Below are 21,498 nucleotides of genomic sequence, written 5' to 3'. Positions count from 1 at the left end.
TGTCCATCAAAAAAGGGTGAAAGAAATCCTGACGAGGTCCTGATATTGACGAGGGTTTGGAGAATTCGCATCAGCTGTGTGTGTGTGTGTGTATGGCCATCATCAAGTGGTGTTTCAGACTGGACGTACTGCGATGATGATAGCTCAGTTCACAACGACAAAACACACAGATCACTTTGGTCTAGTAGTCAATGGAACCATTTGGCAACTTTTTAAAAGTAAACTTTCCATTCAGAATCTTATTGGCATCCATTTCGGCGTCTCGCGCTCGTCATCCACTCAAAACGTAACGTTGACCTACTATTCGGCCGGCTCGCAAGCCCAAACAAGTGTGTGCGCGTGCCTGTTGTTTTGTTTCCGGTCTAGCTAGATCCGCTTGCGCTTTGGTCGACGAAGCAACAAAACGTCCTCGCGCGGCGCAAGCCATTGAAATGAATGGGTTTCATAGAGCAGCGCCGCGCATGCCGCGTCCTGTTGCAAAAGCATGTGAAAAAAACTACAAAGTTTGCTAGGCCAAAAAGACCGTTAATCTCGCGATAAAAAAATTGATCGCGTTAAAATGGGTTTGCGTTAACGCCGTTAATAACGCGTTTAACCATCTTTAAGAAAAAATACTAGGAAAAGCTTCCTCTTGGGAAACAGACCAAAACATGTTGACTCATCTTGCTTACATGAAAAGCAGTAATCAGAACAGTGTAATATGATGTTGCATGTGAGGGGTCAAAGGTCACAGGTTTACAGGCCTGCTGGAAGAACATCCTGACCTACCAGCTGTCAGTTATTATTATTATTGACAGTTCAGTAATGAACTGTTTTTGCACAGATAAATAATACTGGTCTGACACCGAAAGACTCGCACATTCAAGTTTAAAATGGTCATGCCCTCTTTTACCTTAAAAGTAAGGTGGAGACATAATAATAAAAAATATAATTTCCATGAGTCTATTCTTTGCATTTGTTTGTGTAGGTTTGTGTGGTGTTGCAAAAAAAAAAAAGAAAAAAAAAGAGCTGATGCCAACACAAGTATTTTATCATGTGTTTTTGTGCAATTTTTTCTCAGTTTTGAATTTTTGAGGCCATGCATGCAAGGTAAATATTAACAAAAATCGAACACAATAAACACAATAATGGTAGCCAACTGGTCTTTTGGAAGATATGCTTTCAAAGCTAGCTAGCTATTGCTAGCCTCCTCAAATTTGCCTACCTTACCTTTTACCAGACCACTTTATATACATATTTTCCATATTCATTTTAAATGACTCACTGGAACACAGACCCGTCTCCAAACACAATTACAGTAATGTAAGATGTGTCTGTCATTCACTATTATGTTGTCAGTAGTAAAGATAAACAGTTCAGATGTTTCTCCTAAAACAGACACTGTTGTGGCGCCATCTTGTGGCTGTCAGAATCTCAATGAACAACAAACACTCTCTGACCCCAATATAACTGATGGATCTGAACACGATTGCTGGAGTGTGGAGAGGATCAGATGAGGCTTCCATCCTGGTCATAGCTGGTTTTGCAGACTGGTTTTACAGAGGTTTTGAACAATTTTTAATTTTATTTTTTGCAACCAGCTGAACACCAGCTTAGCCAGACTAGAAACAAACCAAGACCTACCAACCATCTTAGGCTGGGTTTAGCGTTTTGTTTTGTTTTGTGTGTTTTTGTCCACATCAAGATACTGATAAAGTAATTTCACTCACTTGAAGAAATCCATCCTGTCCTTTTAAATATCTATGTTAAAAGAGTGCATTAAAAAGATTGCTGTAGGCCTATTTGCTACTTAATCATCTTCAATCATTTTTAATTTTGTAGCTGCTGTTCTAATAGCAGCTTGAAATATAATACAGGCCTATTGAAAGATTGCAGTGTTATTTGTTGCTAGAAAATACTTTTATTTCATCAGACTACACATATATGTAAATGGCCTTCAAAGAAGGAAGATGGTTTTTAGTTCCTATAAGTGTAGTTACAACATCTACCAGCAGGGGCGAACAGGCCGTTCAGTACTAACCAGAAGAGTCAAAAACACACCTGCCACTTTTACTATTACAATTGTCATTTAAAAAAAAAAAAAAAAAGTGTTATGAATGTCCTTGTATTTTAAAAGCACATTGTAACTGTGAGGAGACCATTTCATGAATCCATCTCGAGGATTGCAATCACCTTCACTATGATAAACATTAAAGACATTTAATCAGAGTTCAGTGAGGAAAATAAAGTCTGTTGATATTATTTCCTGATCAAACACACTGAAGATCACTGAATAAAATACAGACAGTTTTCACAGGAGCTTCTAGTAATGATGATCAGATTGAATCTGAATCAATATCAGAAACAGGATTAGGCCTTGATCACATACATATTGAATATGAAAATACACTTCGAAAAAAAAAAAAAACGGAGGTTTCCACATATCAGTTTGTAAGGCATTTTAACACTAAAATAACATTAAAATAAACATAAAAATTACATGTTGTTTTCCATGTTCAGTCACTACACTGTTAGACTTTTCAAGGTTTTTTTTTACAGTAACTTACAGTAAGTTATTGTAATTAAGAGTTACAGTACCAAACCGTATTTCAGTTTTACAGTACATGGTACTATAATTGTGTAATACAGTGCTTTACTTTAAAACCGAAGCTAATCAGTACACTACTGTAATTATTTTTATTTGCACTAAAATAATTGCACTATATAAATTAGATTTCATAATTTTGATGTATGATTAATTTTATTTTTATCCTACATAAGTACTACCGACATACAAACCAATTAGACAGAGTTATCACAAAATACCATTTTTTTATTTAGAACATTTCATATATATCACAAAATAAACAGTCTGCCAATGCTGGAAATGATGTGTGAAATTTTTACACATTAATGGGTGAGTTTAGGGACAACATTTTTTTGTGTTAATTTTAACTCATTCATTGTGTTAATGATTTTAACAAAGTAAATATGTCAGAGAGGTTAGCACAAAGATGTGTAAACGTGTTAAATGAACACATTATGTGCTGTCCTTCACTGCACACACTGTTAAAAACATACATAATATAAAACCATAAACAAAACATTAGAATTTGACTAAATGAATGTAGAGTCATTGGTTGTTTAGCTTATACAAGTATTATAATGAAATATCAACCATTACATTCATAAAACTGCAGAATATAAATACATTTTTAAGCAGTCAAAAAGGAAATGTCCAACACAGGACAAAACACAGTTCTTTTCACAATACATGACATATAACCCCACCTTAAAAATAATTTCACTTATTTCCATAAATTTGTTGGATTCATGTACACTGGTGGCCAAAAGAAGTATTTAAGTGTCTTAACGTTTTTGAAAGAAGTCTCTTTGATGCTCAAGAAACATTTCTTATTATTATCAATGTCTGACTGTCTACTCCATCTTTTCTACAGCATAGGAGTAAAAGTCATCATCAAAATAATCTTTAAAAAGCCAACACAATGTTTTTGTCCACCTTTGCGAATAAATTAACTTCTCCAAAGATTGGTTCTTGTTCAGAACTTGACTGACAACATCAGAATGTTCCCTGGTCTGCATGCGTGTCCACAAACACAAATGTACTCAGTCCTTCAGAGGAGATCCCGGTTCCAACACTATATAAAACACATTGAGAAAGAGAGAGAGAGAGAGAGAGAGAGTGAGAGAGAGAGAGAGAGAGAGAGAGAGAGAGAGAATAGTAGTGTCACATTATTTTTAACCTCCTTTTTTGTTCATTTTTATTATTATTTTCACAAAAACTTAAGAATATATATTTGTAAACAGTTCTTGTCAATAAATAGCATACAAAAGAACTAAATTAAATTATGCTAGATTAAATTTTAATACTTATCCAAAATTCTGTCCAAAAATGCTGAGATCCATAGAAAGAACGACTGAAATCGATGATTTTAGCCCATTTCAGGAGTACCTGTTTGAGACAAATACACAGTAAGATGCAAGAAATCCCTGAGTGATGATCGTTCTCCTTCCTACAGTAGTTAACCCACCTGTGCGCTGATATTAGGACCTTCCTGGTCAGGTGGGACTGCAATGGTAGAGTCTTCTGCCTAATAAAATATCAAAATAATGCAAAAATATAAACTTAAGTTGTTTAGAATGTTAGATTTGGTATAAATGCATTAGTGGGAGTTTTACTGCAGTGCTTACCTGGATACATTTAATCTGGTGAGACTGAACATAGAAAATGGTCCATCTTCTGATTGGTTCATTTGCTGTGTAATAAAATTAAAGTTAGACAAGATGCAAAGGTCACTTATTTGATATAAAGTTAGCCAATTTTATTTATTTGTGTGTAAAATGAAACGTTAGCTCAGTTTACCGTGGTAAAGTTCGTTACCGTCATGTTGACGAGTAACCTTAGGCTAACGTTATAACATAGGTTAAACTGGGCACAATCCTGTCAACACACACAGAATTTTTATACATTTTTTTACCTTGCTTGCTCATCTCTCCCTCGGTGAAGTGAATTCCGTCTATTCCCCGGGCCAGACACGAACTGCGCAATCCAACAAAAGACAGACCCCACTGATATTACACTGGATGCCCTGGCGCGACACCACAAATCCCAGACAGTGTAATGCGCCGCGGCCGTTATATTTCTGACGTACTCCGAGTCCAAGCGCTCGCGCTATTTCTGACAAGCGACAAACAGGTCTGCATTTTGTAATAAAGGTCCGGTCGCTTCAATGTGTCCAATATAGACAGCCTCTGGCTATTATAGCATTGTAGACACGCGGTGCAAGGCAAAAATTAGGAAATAAAAAGCACGATGGAATGGTGCCAGCCAGAGAGGCCGTTACGTCAAATACAGTAGTATACAGCAAATAAAAAAAAATACAGTAAGTCTCTGTATGTGGTGTTAGACAAATACAGTATTTTACAGCAAATTAAAAAAATACAGTAAGTCTCTGTATATGGTGTTAGACGTCAAAGAAAATTCCCATGATGCAATGGGAATCACAGTTATTTACTGTAAAGAGAAATAGCAGTATAATACTGGGGGATTTAAAGTGAGTTTAAAGAGAAAATCAAGAATTATAAATGAAATCGATAGAGATCCAAAGACAACAACGTGTTCAGACGCGACGCATGCAAAAGTGAGCAAGTGAGACACATGCGGGTGCATGCGAAGCAAACCCAGCTGAAGTACTGATGATGCTGAGGCCATGAGACCCACCATCGTCTGAAATTTTCTGAGCGGGACAGACGCGCCGCAGCGAAATGAGTTCGCTGCGCGCTGAATATCCAGTGCGCGCTGCGGTGACAGCCGCGCTACCATAGACAGCGAATCCAGTTCTGTGCCCAGAAAGATATTATCTGACTGGGGAACAGAGAACTCTTCGCCCAATTGACTCTGAGACTCAGATTCTCGAGGTGTTCGAGGAGAATGGTCCTGTGCTCTATGAGCTCCGAGTGTGATTGAGCTAGAATCAGCCAATCGTCCAAGTAGTTCAATACTCGCATGCCCTGGAGTCTGAGGGGTGTGAGCGCTACGTCCATGCACATCGTAAATGTACGGGGTGCTAGGGACAAGCCGAACGGTAGGACTGTGTACTGATATGCCTGGCCCTCGAAGGCGAATCTCAAATATCGCCTGTGACGTGACGCTATCTGTATTTGAAAATACGCGTCCTTCAGATCTATTTGACATAAACCAGTCTCCTCTGCGAATTTGCGCGAGGATTTTTCTGGTTGTGAGCATTCTGAACTGGCATTTCACAAGCACTCTGTTCAGCTGTCTTAGATCTAGTATGGGTCTGAGATCCCCGTCTTTTTTTCGGTACCAGGAAGTATCTGCTGTATAGCCTCCCTTCGCTCTGAACTTGAGATAAAGGCTCTATGGCCCCTTAGCTCAACAGTTTCGGTATTTCGGCTCGAAGTAGGTGTGCTACTTCTGTTTTCACCGTAGTTTCGACGCGCGTCGCACCACGGCGAGGGGCGTCGACAGAACTGTAGCGAGTAGCCTCTCTTTATAATGTCTAGCACCCACTCCGAAACCCCGGGAAGCACTGCCCATGCATCTACATGAATGGCTAGGGGTTGAATGCGAAGCGCACTCTGGCCGCTTGGCGACAGAAGAGCTTCGGTGCGGAAAAATAAGCATCACGCTTATGACATTTGAGGCAAGGGGCACGCTGATCACAGCGGGCAGAGTGCCCGCGCTCGACTCCTCTGCGGCGGTCAACCGAGAGGGGGAGGGTTGGGCAAGTCCCGTAGGACCAAGCGGCAACATTCTGATCTGAAAAATGAAGCCTACCCGGAAGTGCGAAAAATTGCAATACATCGAAAATCCGCTAGGGGAAGGTCCCAAAAGGGAGCAAATGTCCATAGCCCCCATGTTAAAATGTCCGTTTTCACAGCATAAATTCATGTTTTTACAGGTTGGTCCCATGGACTTTTATTGTATTTTTCGATAGCTTCCGAGTGCCTGACAACGGCGAGGGTAGTGAATTTTTTTCTAACTCATTAGTTTAGATCGTATTTAGATATAAAATGTATGACAATAAGGGCGTGGTTAACTTTGATTGACAGCTGACAAGGCAGCGCCACGGAGAATGACAACATAAGCGCCATTTTTTAATACAGTTGACATATAATACTACTGTTTCTGTATCATGAAATGTAGTTTTAAGAGTTTTTCAGGCGAGAATGTAGTTGTTAAAAGCTCAAATCTGTGGTTTATTTAAAGATTTATGAAAATTTTATCCAGTTGATCCAGCGATGACCGGGCGCTCGGCGTTCATGTCCCCGCCTGGAGCAACCTTTCATCGGCTAGACGTTCTGAGGTTTGCCGCCAATGCCGCGGACTCTGGCGTCTCTGTAGTGGTTAAACATGAGATATAATTCGTCTTGTGTATATCTAACGGGCGATTTTTGGTCTCGTGAATCTATAATTTTTTTCCTGGGCAATCGTTTTGGCTGAGGGGAAGTTTCATAACTTTATAACTTTACCGATGTATGGTATAGACTAGAGCGCTGACTTTGTATGTTTGACTGAATTGTTTGCTTTATTTGTATAGCTTCTTATACCTTTTACTTATACTTTTATAATGGCTAATATTGATAAAACTTAAATTTAACAAAAAGAGACTGGGTTGAGTTTTGTCATTTTAAATGTTAATACAACGAAGATGATCTGTAATGTTGTTTACTGCAAAATCTGTTGTTTAGTACAAATGCACATATTGCCTGGACCATAAAATGTTTAATATTTTTATATTATATTTAAAATGAAAAGAGGCAGGTTTGTGTTTTATATATATATTTTTTTTTTTTCATAAATAGGCAAACGTTATGCAGTTGAATATAATCAATATGCGTTGCCTGAACCACATTTGTGTGGCTATAATGTTTAAGATTTCTTTAAATGAAAACGAAAAGAGTTAGTGTGGTGTTTTATGACATATTTCGTTGCCTAAAATATACACAGAGATAACCGGAGTAGCAGAGCAAGCTTGAGTGATGCGCGCTGCATCAGAAGGTGGGCGGCATAGTCTATGGTGGACGGGGTTAGGATTTCCCAAGACTTTCCAAGATGGCGCTGCCCATACCCCCCATAAACGGCTTCAAACCCGTTCTTCAGAAAGTCTATGGGTGACGTCACAGACGCTTTGTCCATATTTTTTACAGTCTATGCGTAGGACTTGTCATGTCTGAGTAAATGTGGGCGCGGGATAGCGGGCACATTTACTGCACTGAGAGCATTGTCTGCCTGAGCAGAGTGATTGTGTGCTGGTTTCGTTTTTACAGAAACCGTGAGACATGCAGAGCATAGTGTTTGTGGGCACTGGGCAGTGGGCACATTTACTACGTTTAATGCGCAATGAATCTGGGTCGATTTTATGTGCGCAAGCCCTGTGTGACGGGCTGTGCTTGTGTGCAGGAATAAGCACTGGGCAGTGGGCATTTTTTCTACACTCATAACACCATCGGCAGTGACCGGAACACCAGAAAATACACTCATATGGGATTTATCTGGGTAGCCGTAAAAATGGCGTTTGTGTGCAGGCAAGCAGGCCGTGTCGCCGACTTGTTTACTGCAGAAAACACTGGAACCGTCGCATTTACTAGAACTGAACTAGCGAGAAGTTGCCATAGAAACAGTGTTTGGGTGCAGGCGAGCGGGTTGTCCAACATGCTCGTTGGCTGCAAAATACGTATCTGCAGTCGCCTTTCAAGGGAACTGACAGAACGAAAGCATTGACGGCATAATTTTATCTGCCGGTAGACTCAGGAATCGAACACGGGTCTCACACGCAAAAGGCTAAGAATCCACTGGGCCACAGGGGAAGACACATAAGCATTCAGTTAGTGCGAGTATATCAGAGAGCGTCAACATGCTGGCGTTTGTTTGCAGGCGTGCGTGTATTACAACAGGCTTGTTTACTGCAATATTGACATTTCCAGTCGCCTGAACTTCAGAGGGGAATGAGAAATGTATGAGTAATGGAGGTCGGTCAGGCCGCAGCGGGACTAAAACGCTAATTTCTCCTTTTGCCAGTGACGCACGGTAACCATAGAAACGGTGTTTGGGTGCAGGCGAGTGGGTTGAACAACGCACTCGTTGGCTGCAAGATACACATCTGCAGTCGCCTTTAAGGGAACTGACAGAGCGAAGCGTTGACGGCATAATTTATCTGCCGTTAGACCGGGATTTGAACACGGGTCTCTCGTCTCACGGGTTTCCGCCACTGAGCCACAGGGGGGGAACACATAGGGTTCCAGATGCACGAGCATATAAGAGAGCGTCAACATGTTTTCTTCGGTGTTTGTTTGCAGGCGTGCAATATTGATATTTCCAGTCGCCTGAACTAAGAGGGAACCTGAGAAATGTGTGAGAAATTGAGGTCAGTCCAGCCTATACTTGTACAATATTACAAAATTAAGGATAATTTTTGGCTTCAATATCTCGCGGAAAAGAGATTTCCCCATAGCATTAGATATTACGCAGTACGAGAGAACCTCTCGTAAGAGAACTCAGATGATTTTAAAAACATAAAATGAACTAATACTCATGTAAAACAATGCCATATTTCATACTTATTTACATATGATGGCTCTCATTCACTTGGACTTTATTTACTCCTTCACAACTTATTTTTCTGTGACTGTCTATGGGATAGTTCACACAAAAATGAACATTCAGTGATTTACTCACTCTGATGTTGTTCTAAAGCCATATTATATAGAAATGACACAAATTGTATTTTCATGTGAAAAATGTATTCATGTATTAAAATAGCTTGAATGTAATTACACCCTTGCTTCATTTAGTATATGCAGATTCATGAATATGCAAATTAGCCCCGCCTCCACTCACTCACACCAGCTCAGTTTGCTGGATGTCATTTGACTCTACAGTGAATCCCACTTACAGAGATCCACTCGCTCAACTTTACTGTAGTAAACGCTGCACAATAGCAAGTGAAAATAATTCAGCCATTTATGTTTGAACCAGAAACTGATTCAGAAGATGAAGTGGAAGAGTGAATTATAAATCATATACATAATTCACCCACTATATTGCTAGAAAAATATACCAGGATAACCTGCTACTGTAGATCCCGCCGGCACGTTGACCTGATTGCTTAGTTTAGATTGTGACATCAGAAAAAAACGTTTTTTGAGACTGTCTTTTTACACTTATGAATTTACACATGGTTTGTCTTTAAGCATTTTAAAAACACCACATAGACATATAAACAACATTAAAAGCTAATTTTCACCACAAGGGGGTCTTTTAAAAAAGAGTGAAAACATGCCATACAATAATCTCATGCGTCGCGTTGCATATTTTCCAAATGTTCTGAAGGCTTTGACAAGAAACAAACCATTTTTCCTCGATAAAAACTGACATGTGCCTAAGATATTATATAATGCAAGAGCATCTCCACTTACAATCCAACACATTCTCACTCCCAACTCACATACTGGCACCCTCCGCGTCACTTTTTAACAACAGCACAGGGGTCATTTCTCACTTTCAATGGACAGATTCTAAAGGCTAATAAAATAGACGGATTGACACCCACCTGTGTGTGTGTGTGTGTGTGTTATCTCATCAAACTGAACTCGTACCCTGTTGTACTCCAGGAATCTGTGTCATCACTACTTGCTGATTCATTCAGTCCGTTTCCAGTGGAATCTGAGAAACAGAGACAATTTAGTGAAATTAAAAAGAGAGATCTTAGACGTCAGAAGCGATGTTAACACTTTTCCATTAAATTACCAATGACCAGGTTCAGTCTTAATTGGGTACTTTTCATGTTCATTTGTAAGAAAAGAACATATATTATATTTGTGAACTAACAAATATAAATAACAATGAGCAATACTGTTAAATAATCTATTAAGCTTGTTAATATTAATACAAATAGTGATTCGTTGTTCATGATGGTTCACAGTGCATTAAATGATGTTAACAAACGCAAATTTTGATTTTAATAATGTATTATTAAATGTTGAAATGAACATTAACTAAGATCAGTGGTGGATAGACTACTGAAAAAACATCCTCAAGTAAAAGTACCATTACATTTCAAAAAATGTAGTGTGAGTAGAGTAAAAAGTACTTGTCCAAAAAACTACTTGAGTAAGAGTAAAAAAGTAGATTATTTAAAAGTACTCATGAGTAGTGAGTAGTGATAATGAGCTGCAGATTCTACCCCCTTATAATAAACACTGCACTACAATTAATAAAGTTAAAAAAAAAACATTGTACATACTGTACTTTACATTATCTTTTGTTCTTTGTCAGAAAGATTGAAGAATATCATCCATCTTTTTAAAATGCATCAAAACAGTACACTCATCACCATTTAAATTATATTGTTTGAAAAAAATATATACATTTAAAATTAGGCGCAAGGCCACTTGTTATTGAGCATGGTATTGTTGCACATAAAATATAATTGTTCATAACTGTGCAAAGAACCTTTAGAAACTCACAAACATGATAGTTCAGCATCACACACCATGAGATGGGTCAAAGAGAGATTAAAAAATACCACATTTTTCTCCAAAACTGTACCAGTTTTAGTGTTTTGATAAAGAAATGAGAATCACTAATATTATCAGTTCACCTCACCTAATGCACTGAATAAGGCAAAAATTGTGAGCTAACACTAATTACACTGTAATTCCATGTGATTAAATATGTTACAATAAATTAAAACGTAAATGCACATTGTTCTAGAAGGGTGGCATCATCACTTACATTTTACACGGATACATTTACTCAAATTGTAATGCTGATACAATTTGAAAGGAAAAGTGTGCATTAAATAGGAAAGTATATCCGGGGAAACTTTTACAAAAAAAACACACAAGCAAATGCATGTCTTTTTTTTTAGTCTCAGCAAATCTGTTTTATCAGCAACAACAAAAACAAAAATGTTGAACTTGAAAAATGTTTTTGCACAAGTGCACTTGCTAAAAGAAGGCAGATTGTATGAAATGGATAAATAAAAAAAAAACTTTGTTTATCCTTGTCCGTTTTCCCTTGGTATCTATGACGTATGGCGACGAGGATGGAAGTCAGAACATTTAGTCCAGGCAAAGTAACTCATTTTGGAGCCAAAAATAGAACTAATTGTAAAATATTTTTTTCAGCTTAGATCATTTATGAGGTGTCCAGAACAACATACTAAAAGTCCTAAGAATTCCTAGTTGAGGAAATATGTTAAATTCTCATCAATCCGAGATTTATTTTTTTTGTTGTTGCTTTACTCCTATCAAAATGAAACTTTACACAATGAAAGTATCCATGAAAAGTATTTTTTTTTTTGTATTACAAGTTTCTTTGAAAATGAATTTGAATATGAAAATGAGCTATACACTAATCGAATATGCCAAAAATATACCCAAATAGGCTTAATTTTTTCCATTACTCCTACCACAATAAAACTTTACATAGTAAAAGTATCCATGAAAAGTAACTTTTTTTTTGTATTACAAGTTTGTTTTGAAATGAATTTGAATATGCACATAAGCGCCACACTTATTGAATATGTCCTAATTTGCATATAGGCAGAAACACCATTATGACAAATACATCGGCCCAATCTTCATCCAATCATCCTACTGCCAACGGGTGATGGCAATGCTGCTTTTAGACTGGCCTCTAACCTGAAAACTAGACCTGGAACTCAGCGGGGGAAAAGTAAGTAAAATTAAAGCTCAGAGTTGTTGCAAGACATCTTAAAGGTATAGCGGAGGATCTTTCCGAATTTTAGATAAGACCCGCCCTCTCCACTTTTTGAAAAGTTTGATTGATTCACCAGGATGATTGACAATTAGGAGGACCAATAGTATAGGTATTCCACCCGGAAGTAAAAAAAATCATTAAAAGGAGTCACTGCTAAGATTCATGTACCAAGTGATGCAAAGCCTCATTTTTTTAAAAATCAAGGTCACTGCCTTTTGCTATGAGAGAGAAAGTTGAAGCCGAACTTGATCTCCTGATTAAAGACCATATTATAGAGTCTGTGAAATTCTCAGAGTGGGCAGCACATGTTGTGCCGGTTTTAAAGCTAGATGGGTCAGTAAGACTTTGTGGAGGCTACAGAGTAACCATTAACAGAGAGTCTGTTATGGGATTGCAGAGAGATGAACCCAATCGCAGACGGTATGTAATACACACAGATTTATTAAGACAAAACAGGGAAAACAAAACCCACGATGGGGCAAAACAAGGCTGGTGGGCAAAAACAAAGACAAACTACACTAGACTAAGATTAAACTGAAAACTAAACAAACTAATAACAGCTACAAGATCTGGGGCCTCATGTATAAAACTTTGCGTAGATTTCATCCTTAAAGTGTGCGTACGCACATAAGGCAGAATTTGCGTACGCACAAAAGTTTTCAGATTTATAAAACCGTACGTACGCCAGAACCTGCGCAGAATTCACTTTATAAATCCCAGTCAGCGGAAGATTGTGCGCACATGCTCTCCACCCTGAAATAACCATATATGGAGCTTACAACGCCTAGTTTTACTATGCAGATCCTCATCTGCATATCATTTGCATATGATTATTCATCCACGTGATAACGTTTAACGGTACAAGACACATTACATTAATAAAAATCATGTATTTGCCTATCCTTGATTTGTTTTTGAATACATAAAGAAAATAGTGTAAAATACATTTAATCTTTTCCACTGGCCGAATAGTATTTTTAATTGATTTATATTTTTAATGGAAACAGATAGGCCTTGGGCATTATTTGCACAAAACTATTTTCTCAGACAATCTGGTATTATTATCATGATAAGCAATTATCTCTGTGGTTAAAACATTAAAACACAGCACGCTACAGGAAACGTGTTCAAAAACATAGCATCCACAACAAATATTTCTATTGATTGAATTTGAATATAAAAAATGTTGTAACTTCTCAGTAATGATTTCATGTTTAAGTGTTCTCCATTAATTTGAATGGCATATTTAATCTAAATGTTTATATCAGAAGTAAAACATAGTTTAAATCATTATTTTATTTATTTAAACTGTTATTTGCGTCAGTTTCACTAAACGGCCCAACGCGCTCGCTGGCGCGGACATTTAAGAAGGGATGGATATTTGCTTCAAGTGACAGGCTTGGTGAGTGAAATTATATAATAATTATTGTATTATCTTGTATTTCTTTAGATTTTCTGTCTAAAAGTGATCTTCTGCAAGACACCATTGCAGAGCTATAATGAAATAGAGTCCAAATTTTATTAAAATCAATGAATCCATCAAACTCCATCATAAGCATATCATAATGATAATTCAGGTTGATGCAATTTGATTTATTGGGTGATGTAATAGGATAATTTAGAAGTTTTTCATTTTAAATAGTTGCTATTTGGGCCAGTTGGTGTCGCCAAAACACATACTCTTCTAAAAGAGTGCGTACGCACAGTCAAGAGCATCCTTACGGTGCGCACTTATTTACGCCAAGTTTATTTTTTATAAATCCCGATATGTGCGTGGAAAAATGCGTACGCATATTTCTATGCCCATTTTGTGCGTACGCAACGTTTATACATCAGGCCCCAGGACTTTACAAGACAGCGTTCTTCACAGGGTACTCACAGGAAGGTTTACACACACTGAGAATCAATGATTAACAATGAACCGGCACAGGACAGCAAACACAGGGGGATTAAATAGGGAGAAACTAATGAGGGAAACAGGTGACAAGGGTAAAGCAATGATGACAAAACGAGGGTAACAAGAGGGGCGGGGCTAGGTGACGAGACAACACAAGCACATGGCCCAAACAAATGGCCATGTGCTTGCACATAAAACATGGGCCTGTCATGATCCTGCCTCAAGACCAGGGAAAATCAGAGACAAGAAGGCAGAATCATGACAGAACCCCTCCCTTAAGGAGCGGCTTCCAGACGCTCCCTAAGGGAACACTAAACACGTGACATGACGGACTGAGACATGGACACAAACCAACAAAACATGACAAAAACCAACAACGGCAAACATGAATAAACAATAACAGGGTTGGGGTGAAAAATTAAAAACAACAGACAAGGCAGAGAAGGTGGAGGAAACACACAGTTCTTAAGGGGCAGTCCAGGGTGAACAGGTGGACTAGGGGTCTTGGGTGGACAGGACGATGGCTGATGGCGAAGGGTCCGGGCAGACTTGGATGGGGACACATGAGGAACAGTCTTGGGGGAAACAGTCTGGGGTGATGTGGTGACAGGGGTGACCGGGGAAACATTAGGCAGTCTGGCAGGGGTGGAATCAGACACAGGAACAGAAAGCGGCAGGACAGGAATAGACACCACCAGCTCAGGAACAGAAACAGGCTCAGGAACAGGAACAGACACCACCGGCTCAGGAACAGACACCACCGGCTCAGGAACAGAAACAGGCTCAGGAACAGAAACAGGCTCAGGAACAGAAACAGACACCACCAGCTCAGGAACAGAAACAGGCTCAGGAACAGAAACAGACACCACCGGCTCAGGAACAAACACCACCGGCTCAGGAACAGAAACAGGCTCAGGAACAGAAACAGACACCACCGGCTCAGGAACAGACACCACCGGCTCAGGAACAACGCTCCCCATCTCTGAATCGGGGAGATCGTCGTCTGCGGCTGACTGGGGTACGGCGCTCACGGCAGCTGACTGGGGTACGGCGCTCACGGCAGCTGACTGGGGTACGGCGCTCACTGACTCAGTGGACTCAGGACAAGACATGATTGACTTGACAGGGACTTCAAGAATTTGGACAAGACGTTTAAAGTATTCAGACATAGTCTCGGCAGTGACGAGGACAGGCATCTCTTGATGAGCAGAAACCGACCGCAAGACAGCTTCAGCAGCTGAATCGGCCGCTGCTCTCTCTGCAGCACTCACGGCTGCAGACTCGGGAACAGCGCTTGCAGTAGCGGGCTCTGGAACAGCGCTTGCAGTAGCGGGCTCTGGAACAGCGCTTGCAGTAGCGGGCTCTGGAACAGCGCTTGCAGTAGCGGGCTCTGGAACAGCGCTTGCAGTAGCGGGCTCTGGAACAGCGCTTGCAGTAGCGGGCTCTGGAACAGCGCTTGCAGTAGCGGGCTCTGGAACAGCGCTTGCAGTAGCGGGCTCTGGAACAGCGCTTGCAGTAGCGGGCTCTGGAACAGCGCTTGCAGTAGCGGGCTCTGGAACAGCGCTTGGAACAGCGCTTGCAATAGCGGGCTCTGGGACAGGCTGAGATGAAGGACGAGAGGCTCCCTTTCTCCTCTTCTTTCTCCTAGGTCGCGGTGTGGAAGTCATAGCCGGACTAGCGGCCGGTTGGAGAAGCTCAGCGGGATCTGTGACCTGAGTAGGAAGGGCAGTCTCAGGCAGCACTGACTCGGTCGAGGATGACTCCGACGGCGAATCCCAAGAAACCCGTCTCCCTCGTTTGCCACGGAGACTTTAAGGGAAAACTGAAGCCTCAGGGGTGGAAGTGGAGCCAGCTACATTCCCCTGGGTAACCACAGCCAGGACACGACCCTCCGGGATCACTGACAGCTTGGGTGCGGGTGACGACAAGGAGGAACCCTGCAACTCCCTTCGTGACAGGCAGTCCACCATGTCAGCAAACGGGCGGTCTACCAACCTCTCCCGTTCAGCAAGAGGCGGAGGAGCGTTTAGACCCGCTATGAACTAGCGGTTGAGAAGGATGTCAGGAAGAAAGAGTCTCTTCTCATGAGCGACCCGAGCGTACTCCTTAATGGACCTTTCTCCTTGAGGAGGAATCGGCAGCTTGCCGATTCTGACGTCAGAGCTCGTCTTGTGCCACCACTCTATTAGAAGGTCCGCTTGGGACTCAACAGGCGAGGACATTCTGTCTGCTGGGTTCGATGTTGGCCGGTTCATTCTGTTATGGGATTGCAGAGAGATGAACCCAATCGCAGACGGTATGTAATACACACAGATTTATTAAGACAAAACAGGGAAAACAAAACCCACGATGGGGCAAAACAAGGCTGGTGGGCAAAAACAAAGACAAACTACACTAGACTAAGATTAAACTGAAAACTAAACAATAAACTAATAACAGCTTCAAGATCAGGACTTTACAAGACAGCGTTCTTCACAGGGTACTCACAGGAAGGTTTACACACACTGAGAATCACAATGATTAACAATGAACCGGCACAGGACAGCAAACACAAGGGGATTAAATAGGGAGAAACTAATGGAGGGAAACAGGTGACAAGGGTAAAGCAATGATGACAAAACGAGGGTAACAAGAGGGGCGGGGCTGGGTGACGAGACAACACAAGCACATGGCCCAAACAAATGGCCATGTGCTTGCACATAAAACATGGGCCTGTCATGATCCTGCCTCAAGACCAGGGAAAATCAGAGACAAGAAGGCAGAATCATGACAGAGTCGTCACTGGAGCAGTATCACATTCCTAGAATGGAGGACATGTTTGCAGTTTAAGCTGGAGGTGAAAAACACAGCAAGTTAGATATGAGTCATGCATATCAACAGATTCTGTTAGATAAGACGTCAAAGCCGTATGTGACCGTGAATACACACAAAGGATTGTTCACGTACACCACATTACCTTTCGGAGTTAGTTCCAGTCCAACAATCTTCCAGAGAAACATGGAAGGGCTCCTGAAAGACTTTCTAAAGGTCACTGTATATCTGGACGATATCTTGCTGACAGGACGAGATGATCAGGAGCATTTGAGGACACTGGATCAAGTGTTGCAGCGGTTGGAGGAGTATGGTTTGAGGTTGAAAAGGGGAAATGTAAATTCTTGGAAAAGGAAGTATTTTTCTTGGGACACAAAGTGGATGCCACTGGCGTTCATCCATTTCCCGAAAAAGTCCAAGCAGTTCAAGATGCACCAAGACCGACGTCAGTAACAGAGCTGAAAGCATATTTGGGACTGTTGGATTTCTATAACAGGTTTCTGTCAAACCTCTCAACACTGCTTGCTCCATTGCACAGGCTTTTGAAGAAGGACGTCCCCTGGGGTTGGAAAGAGGAACAAGAGGAAGCCTTTAAAAAATCTAAAGAGTTACTTCAGTCTAACCGTGTGTTAATCCACTATGATGAGAAAAAAGAATTAGTGCTTTCTTCTGACGCATCAGCGATGTGGGAGCCGTGTTAGCACATCGTATGGCAGATGAAATGGAGAGACCTATTGGGTTTGTGTCACGAACACTTACAGTAGCAGAAAAAAAACTACTCACAGCTGGAGAAGGATGGTTTCGCTGTAGTGTTCGAGGTAAGGAAATTCCATAAATATCTGTATGGCTGTAAATTTGTGATCTCTACAGACCATAAACCTTTACTAAGTTTACTGAATGAACTGAAAGCTGTGCCACAGATGGACTCTCAAAGAATGATGAGATGGGCAGTGATGTTGGGGGCATGTGAGTATGTAATTTCTTACAGAGCGGGCAAGGACGATGGAAATGCAGATGCCCTCAGTCGTCTTCCTGTGCCAGAGATTCCAGAGAAAGAGTCGAAGGAGGATTATGTCTTGATGTTGGACAGCATTGTTAGTCCTTTGACGACATCAGAGCAAATCAATCGCTGGACAACTCGAGATCCTGTCCTCTCTACAGTGCGTGAGTATGTGCTTAAAGGTTGGCCTGATCACAGTAATACAAATGAATTTGCAGCTTATAAACAGAGACAACAAGAGCTCAGTGTTCAAGACGGGTGTGTGCTGTGGGGAGCCTTATCATCGTTCCAGAGCAAGGACGTTCGGGGTTGCTGGGACAGCTACATCAGTCTCACCCAGGTGTGTCGAGGATGAGAGGCCTGGCCAGGAGTTACCTGTGGTGGCCAAATTTAGATGCTGACATTGAGGCCAGAGTAAAATATTGTACTGTGTGTCAAGAACAGTGAAAAGCCTTTCTCTCTACCCAATACCCCCTACCTCACACCAAAATGAATATCAGGCCCTGTAGATAGGCTAGCCTATATAAAGATCATTTAGTAAGCACTGTAAGAAATGTACCTTCGCATATTAGAGGAAGACGCTGATATCTCGATTGAATTGATGCCTGAAGAATGCACTTCCACAGCAGCCACGAGTAACAGCAGATAGGCTAGCGGTTAAAGTTTTCTATGCAGAATTTGATTTCACACTGTAAAATAAAGTGTTACTGGAGGCTTAGTTACTTGTACTTATGCATAATTAACTGTTATTACTATAGTAGTAATATAAAAGTACATGTAGTAACGTGTAACTAAGTCACCTTAAAATAAAGTGTTGCCTTATTGTCTGCACTAATGACAGTAACACATAATATATCAACAATTACTCATTTAACTTTAATGCTACACATGCAACTACTGTATATCTACAATTACAGATAATATCAAAGAAGCATACTTAACACTATTGAGTTTTTGACAAGTTTCATGCACGACTATCATTGATCAGCATTACCAAACGTGGACGTTCCACTAGAAACAAACATTGATGTATTGTTTTATTACTGTGAAGCTGCTTTGATACAACCTATGTTGTGAAAAGCGCTATATAAATAAACTTGACTACCAGGACTTACATCATCAACACAACATCCATGAGATCATATTAAAGATATAGCGCCCCCTAGTATGAGAAATGAAGTGCGCCTTCTAGACTGTGATGTGTGTTCTTTGTTTTTCAGATATGATATCGCTCTGATGCGTCTGTCCTCTGATGCCACTCTGAACACGTATGTGCAGCTGGCCGCCCTTCCACCCTCTGGACAGGTTCTGCCCCACAACAACAACTGTTACATCACCGGCTGGGGCCGCACTCAGAGTCAGTTTCACTTCACATAGCTCTGATGTTGCCTGAAATCATGTGAATGTACTGATTCCTGATTCCTTCCTCTCATGGATGTGATCATTTAGCTGGCGGGTCACTCTCCGCTCAGCTGACACAGGCTTACCTGCCCGTGGTGGCCTACAGTACCTGCTCTCGTAGCGACTGGTGGGGAAGCACCGTGAAGAACACCATGGTGTGCGCTGGTGGCGGCAGCTTGTCTGGATGCCAGGTGAGAAAGACTGGCTGGCAAACAGATCATGAACTGCTTCATACTGCAGTAAAATGTCTAATTTTGTCTCCTGTTGTGTTGTTTTTAGGGTGACTCTGGCGGTCCTCTGAACTGTCAGGTCAGCGGTCAGTACGTCGTCCATGGTGTGGCCAGCTTTGTGTCATCATCGGGTTGTAATGCCTACCAGAAGCCAACAGTCTTCACTCGTGTGTCTGTCACGGTAAAACTTAAGAAAACAAGGAAAAAACTCAAGTGCAGAGGAATGGTTTAATAAACAAAAGAACAAAGTAAAACAAACACCCACGAGGGGGAAAACACAACTAAATACAAAACAACAACTTCAAAAACAAACATAACAGAAGGGTCACGGGAGAACAGGAGACGTGTACAAGACAACAATCCGACACAGACTGCAAACACAAAGGAACTTATAAAAGGGACAAATCAGGCAGGTAATGAGGAACAACAGGTGGGGCAAATGAAACCAATAATAAGATAACAAGGAGGGTGGGGTCAAAACAATGACAGGAACACAAACACCACATGTGCTACACAAGACAGGACAGGCATGTGACAGTGTCTGCCTACAGCAGCTGGATTAGTGGAGTAAGTGCAATTATATATATCGTTATAATAAATATAATAATAATAATATTTACAATAAACTTTACATCTAATATTGGGCTGCTTTTGAATCATTTTAAAGATTTGTGACCTTGTTTAATCCAGTTTAATGAAAAACAATAAATACATTTAGTAGAGCACTTAACTATTTATAACTAAGTTTTTGGAAATTTAAATTGTTTATACGTAATGGTCTTGGCATATTAACTCCTTCAGACCATTGGAAACAAATGTATTTTTCTAATATGAGTAATGTCTGGTCACTGATTGGTCCCTGAGAAACCAACAACAATGAAAATATGCTGTCCATCGTAGTGGAAACATCTATTAATTAATGAGTTTGCAAAAATGTAGTTTTTTAGATTAATTTTTACATTCAAGGAGAGCAAAATATCAAGTAGGAAAAATTATTTTGCTCAGTGGTAAAAAAAAAGGTCTGTAGGGAATAACAACATTTTGGGGGAATTTTGTGGGCAAAAAAAGATCTACTGTCAATAGTGACAAATAATGGTTATTTTGACTGTACCTTAAGGTGAATTTATTGACTATTTTATTGAATTAAACTAGAGAATATTTTAGTTTTTGCTATCTTTCCAGAAAAGACTTCAGATTGTGGTTTACAAACAGATATTAAGATATTAATAGCAGCAGTAAGTATCTATATCTTATATGAACTTTTATTAATTGAGCAGAATTTTATACAAATGACTTGGAAATGAGAATAAAGCAAAAGCCATTCATCCAAGACACACACAAAAGCAGTGGAATACAAAAAGCAAGACCATAAAAAAAACAGACATGGAATAAACCTTAAAGCAGACTCATTAGAACCTCATTAATATCAAAATGTATAATATTACCAATTATAAATCATTGTCCAATATCAAGAGTCAGGCATGCATTCAGCCAATATGAAATATAGCACTGTCGAAAACATAACACAGTAACAAATCACTGCTATACAGTACATATAAGGTCCATACACTAACAAGTTAAGGACTGTAGTAAAATAAATTCACAAATATATAACATAAAAAAATTTGATTAACCATTTGAACCAAGTTCAGTTATGATCACATTTGTTATGTTCACAAGCACCTAATTAAAATAATAATCAATTATAAATTCTCTAAAATTGTTTACATAATGTCAGACAAAATGTGCAAAAATTCACAGTTATATTTGTATTAAGCGTATCCCCTTCTGCTCATCCCCGCTGTCTGTATTTCTTTCTCTCTCTGCAAGAAAAAACAAAGAATACTGTAAGTTAAAAAGGTTGATGTCAGCTACTTTAGTGTAAATGTTCAGCCAATAAACATGTTTA

At 40.1% G+C, this 21,498-nt stretch overlaps 3 protein-coding genes across 3 annotated transcripts in view; 2 read left to right on the top strand and 1 right to left on the bottom strand.

The window, feature by feature from the left end:
• Window positions 1-21,498, bottom strand: part of LOC307169806 (muscle M-line assembly protein unc-89) — a 536,691-nt gene that overhangs the window by 117,189 nt on the left and 398,004 nt on the right. The window lies entirely within an intron of this gene.
• The window catches only part of LOC307169833 (transposable element Tcb1 transposase), a 148,506-nt gene that overhangs the window by 4,007 nt on the left and 123,001 nt on the right, over window positions 1-21,498 (top strand). The gene's annotated exons all lie outside the window — the stretch shown is intronic.
• On the top strand, window positions 16,409-20,152 carry LOC307170519 (elastase-1-like; the record flags this gene model as incomplete). The annotated part of the gene is made up of 6 exons (XM_079891639.1): window positions 16,409-16,443; window positions 17,947-18,216; window positions 19,179-19,315; window positions 19,408-19,550; window positions 19,639-19,770; window positions 20,141-20,152. The coding sequence occupies 6 exons, from the start codon at window positions 16,409-16,411 to the stop codon at window positions 20,150-20,152; spliced, it is 729 nt and encodes a 242-aa protein (XP_079747765.1).

The sequence above is a fragment of the Squalius cephalus genome (assembly GCF_949319135.1).
Source record: "Squalius cephalus genome assembly, chromosome: 13".
In the NCBI taxonomy this organism is placed as follows: Eukaryota; Metazoa; Chordata; class Actinopteri; order Cypriniformes; family Leuciscidae; genus Squalius; species Squalius cephalus.
The sequence above is the reverse complement of the archived record's forward strand: the minus strand, read 5'-3'. Positions and strand labels throughout refer to the sequence as shown.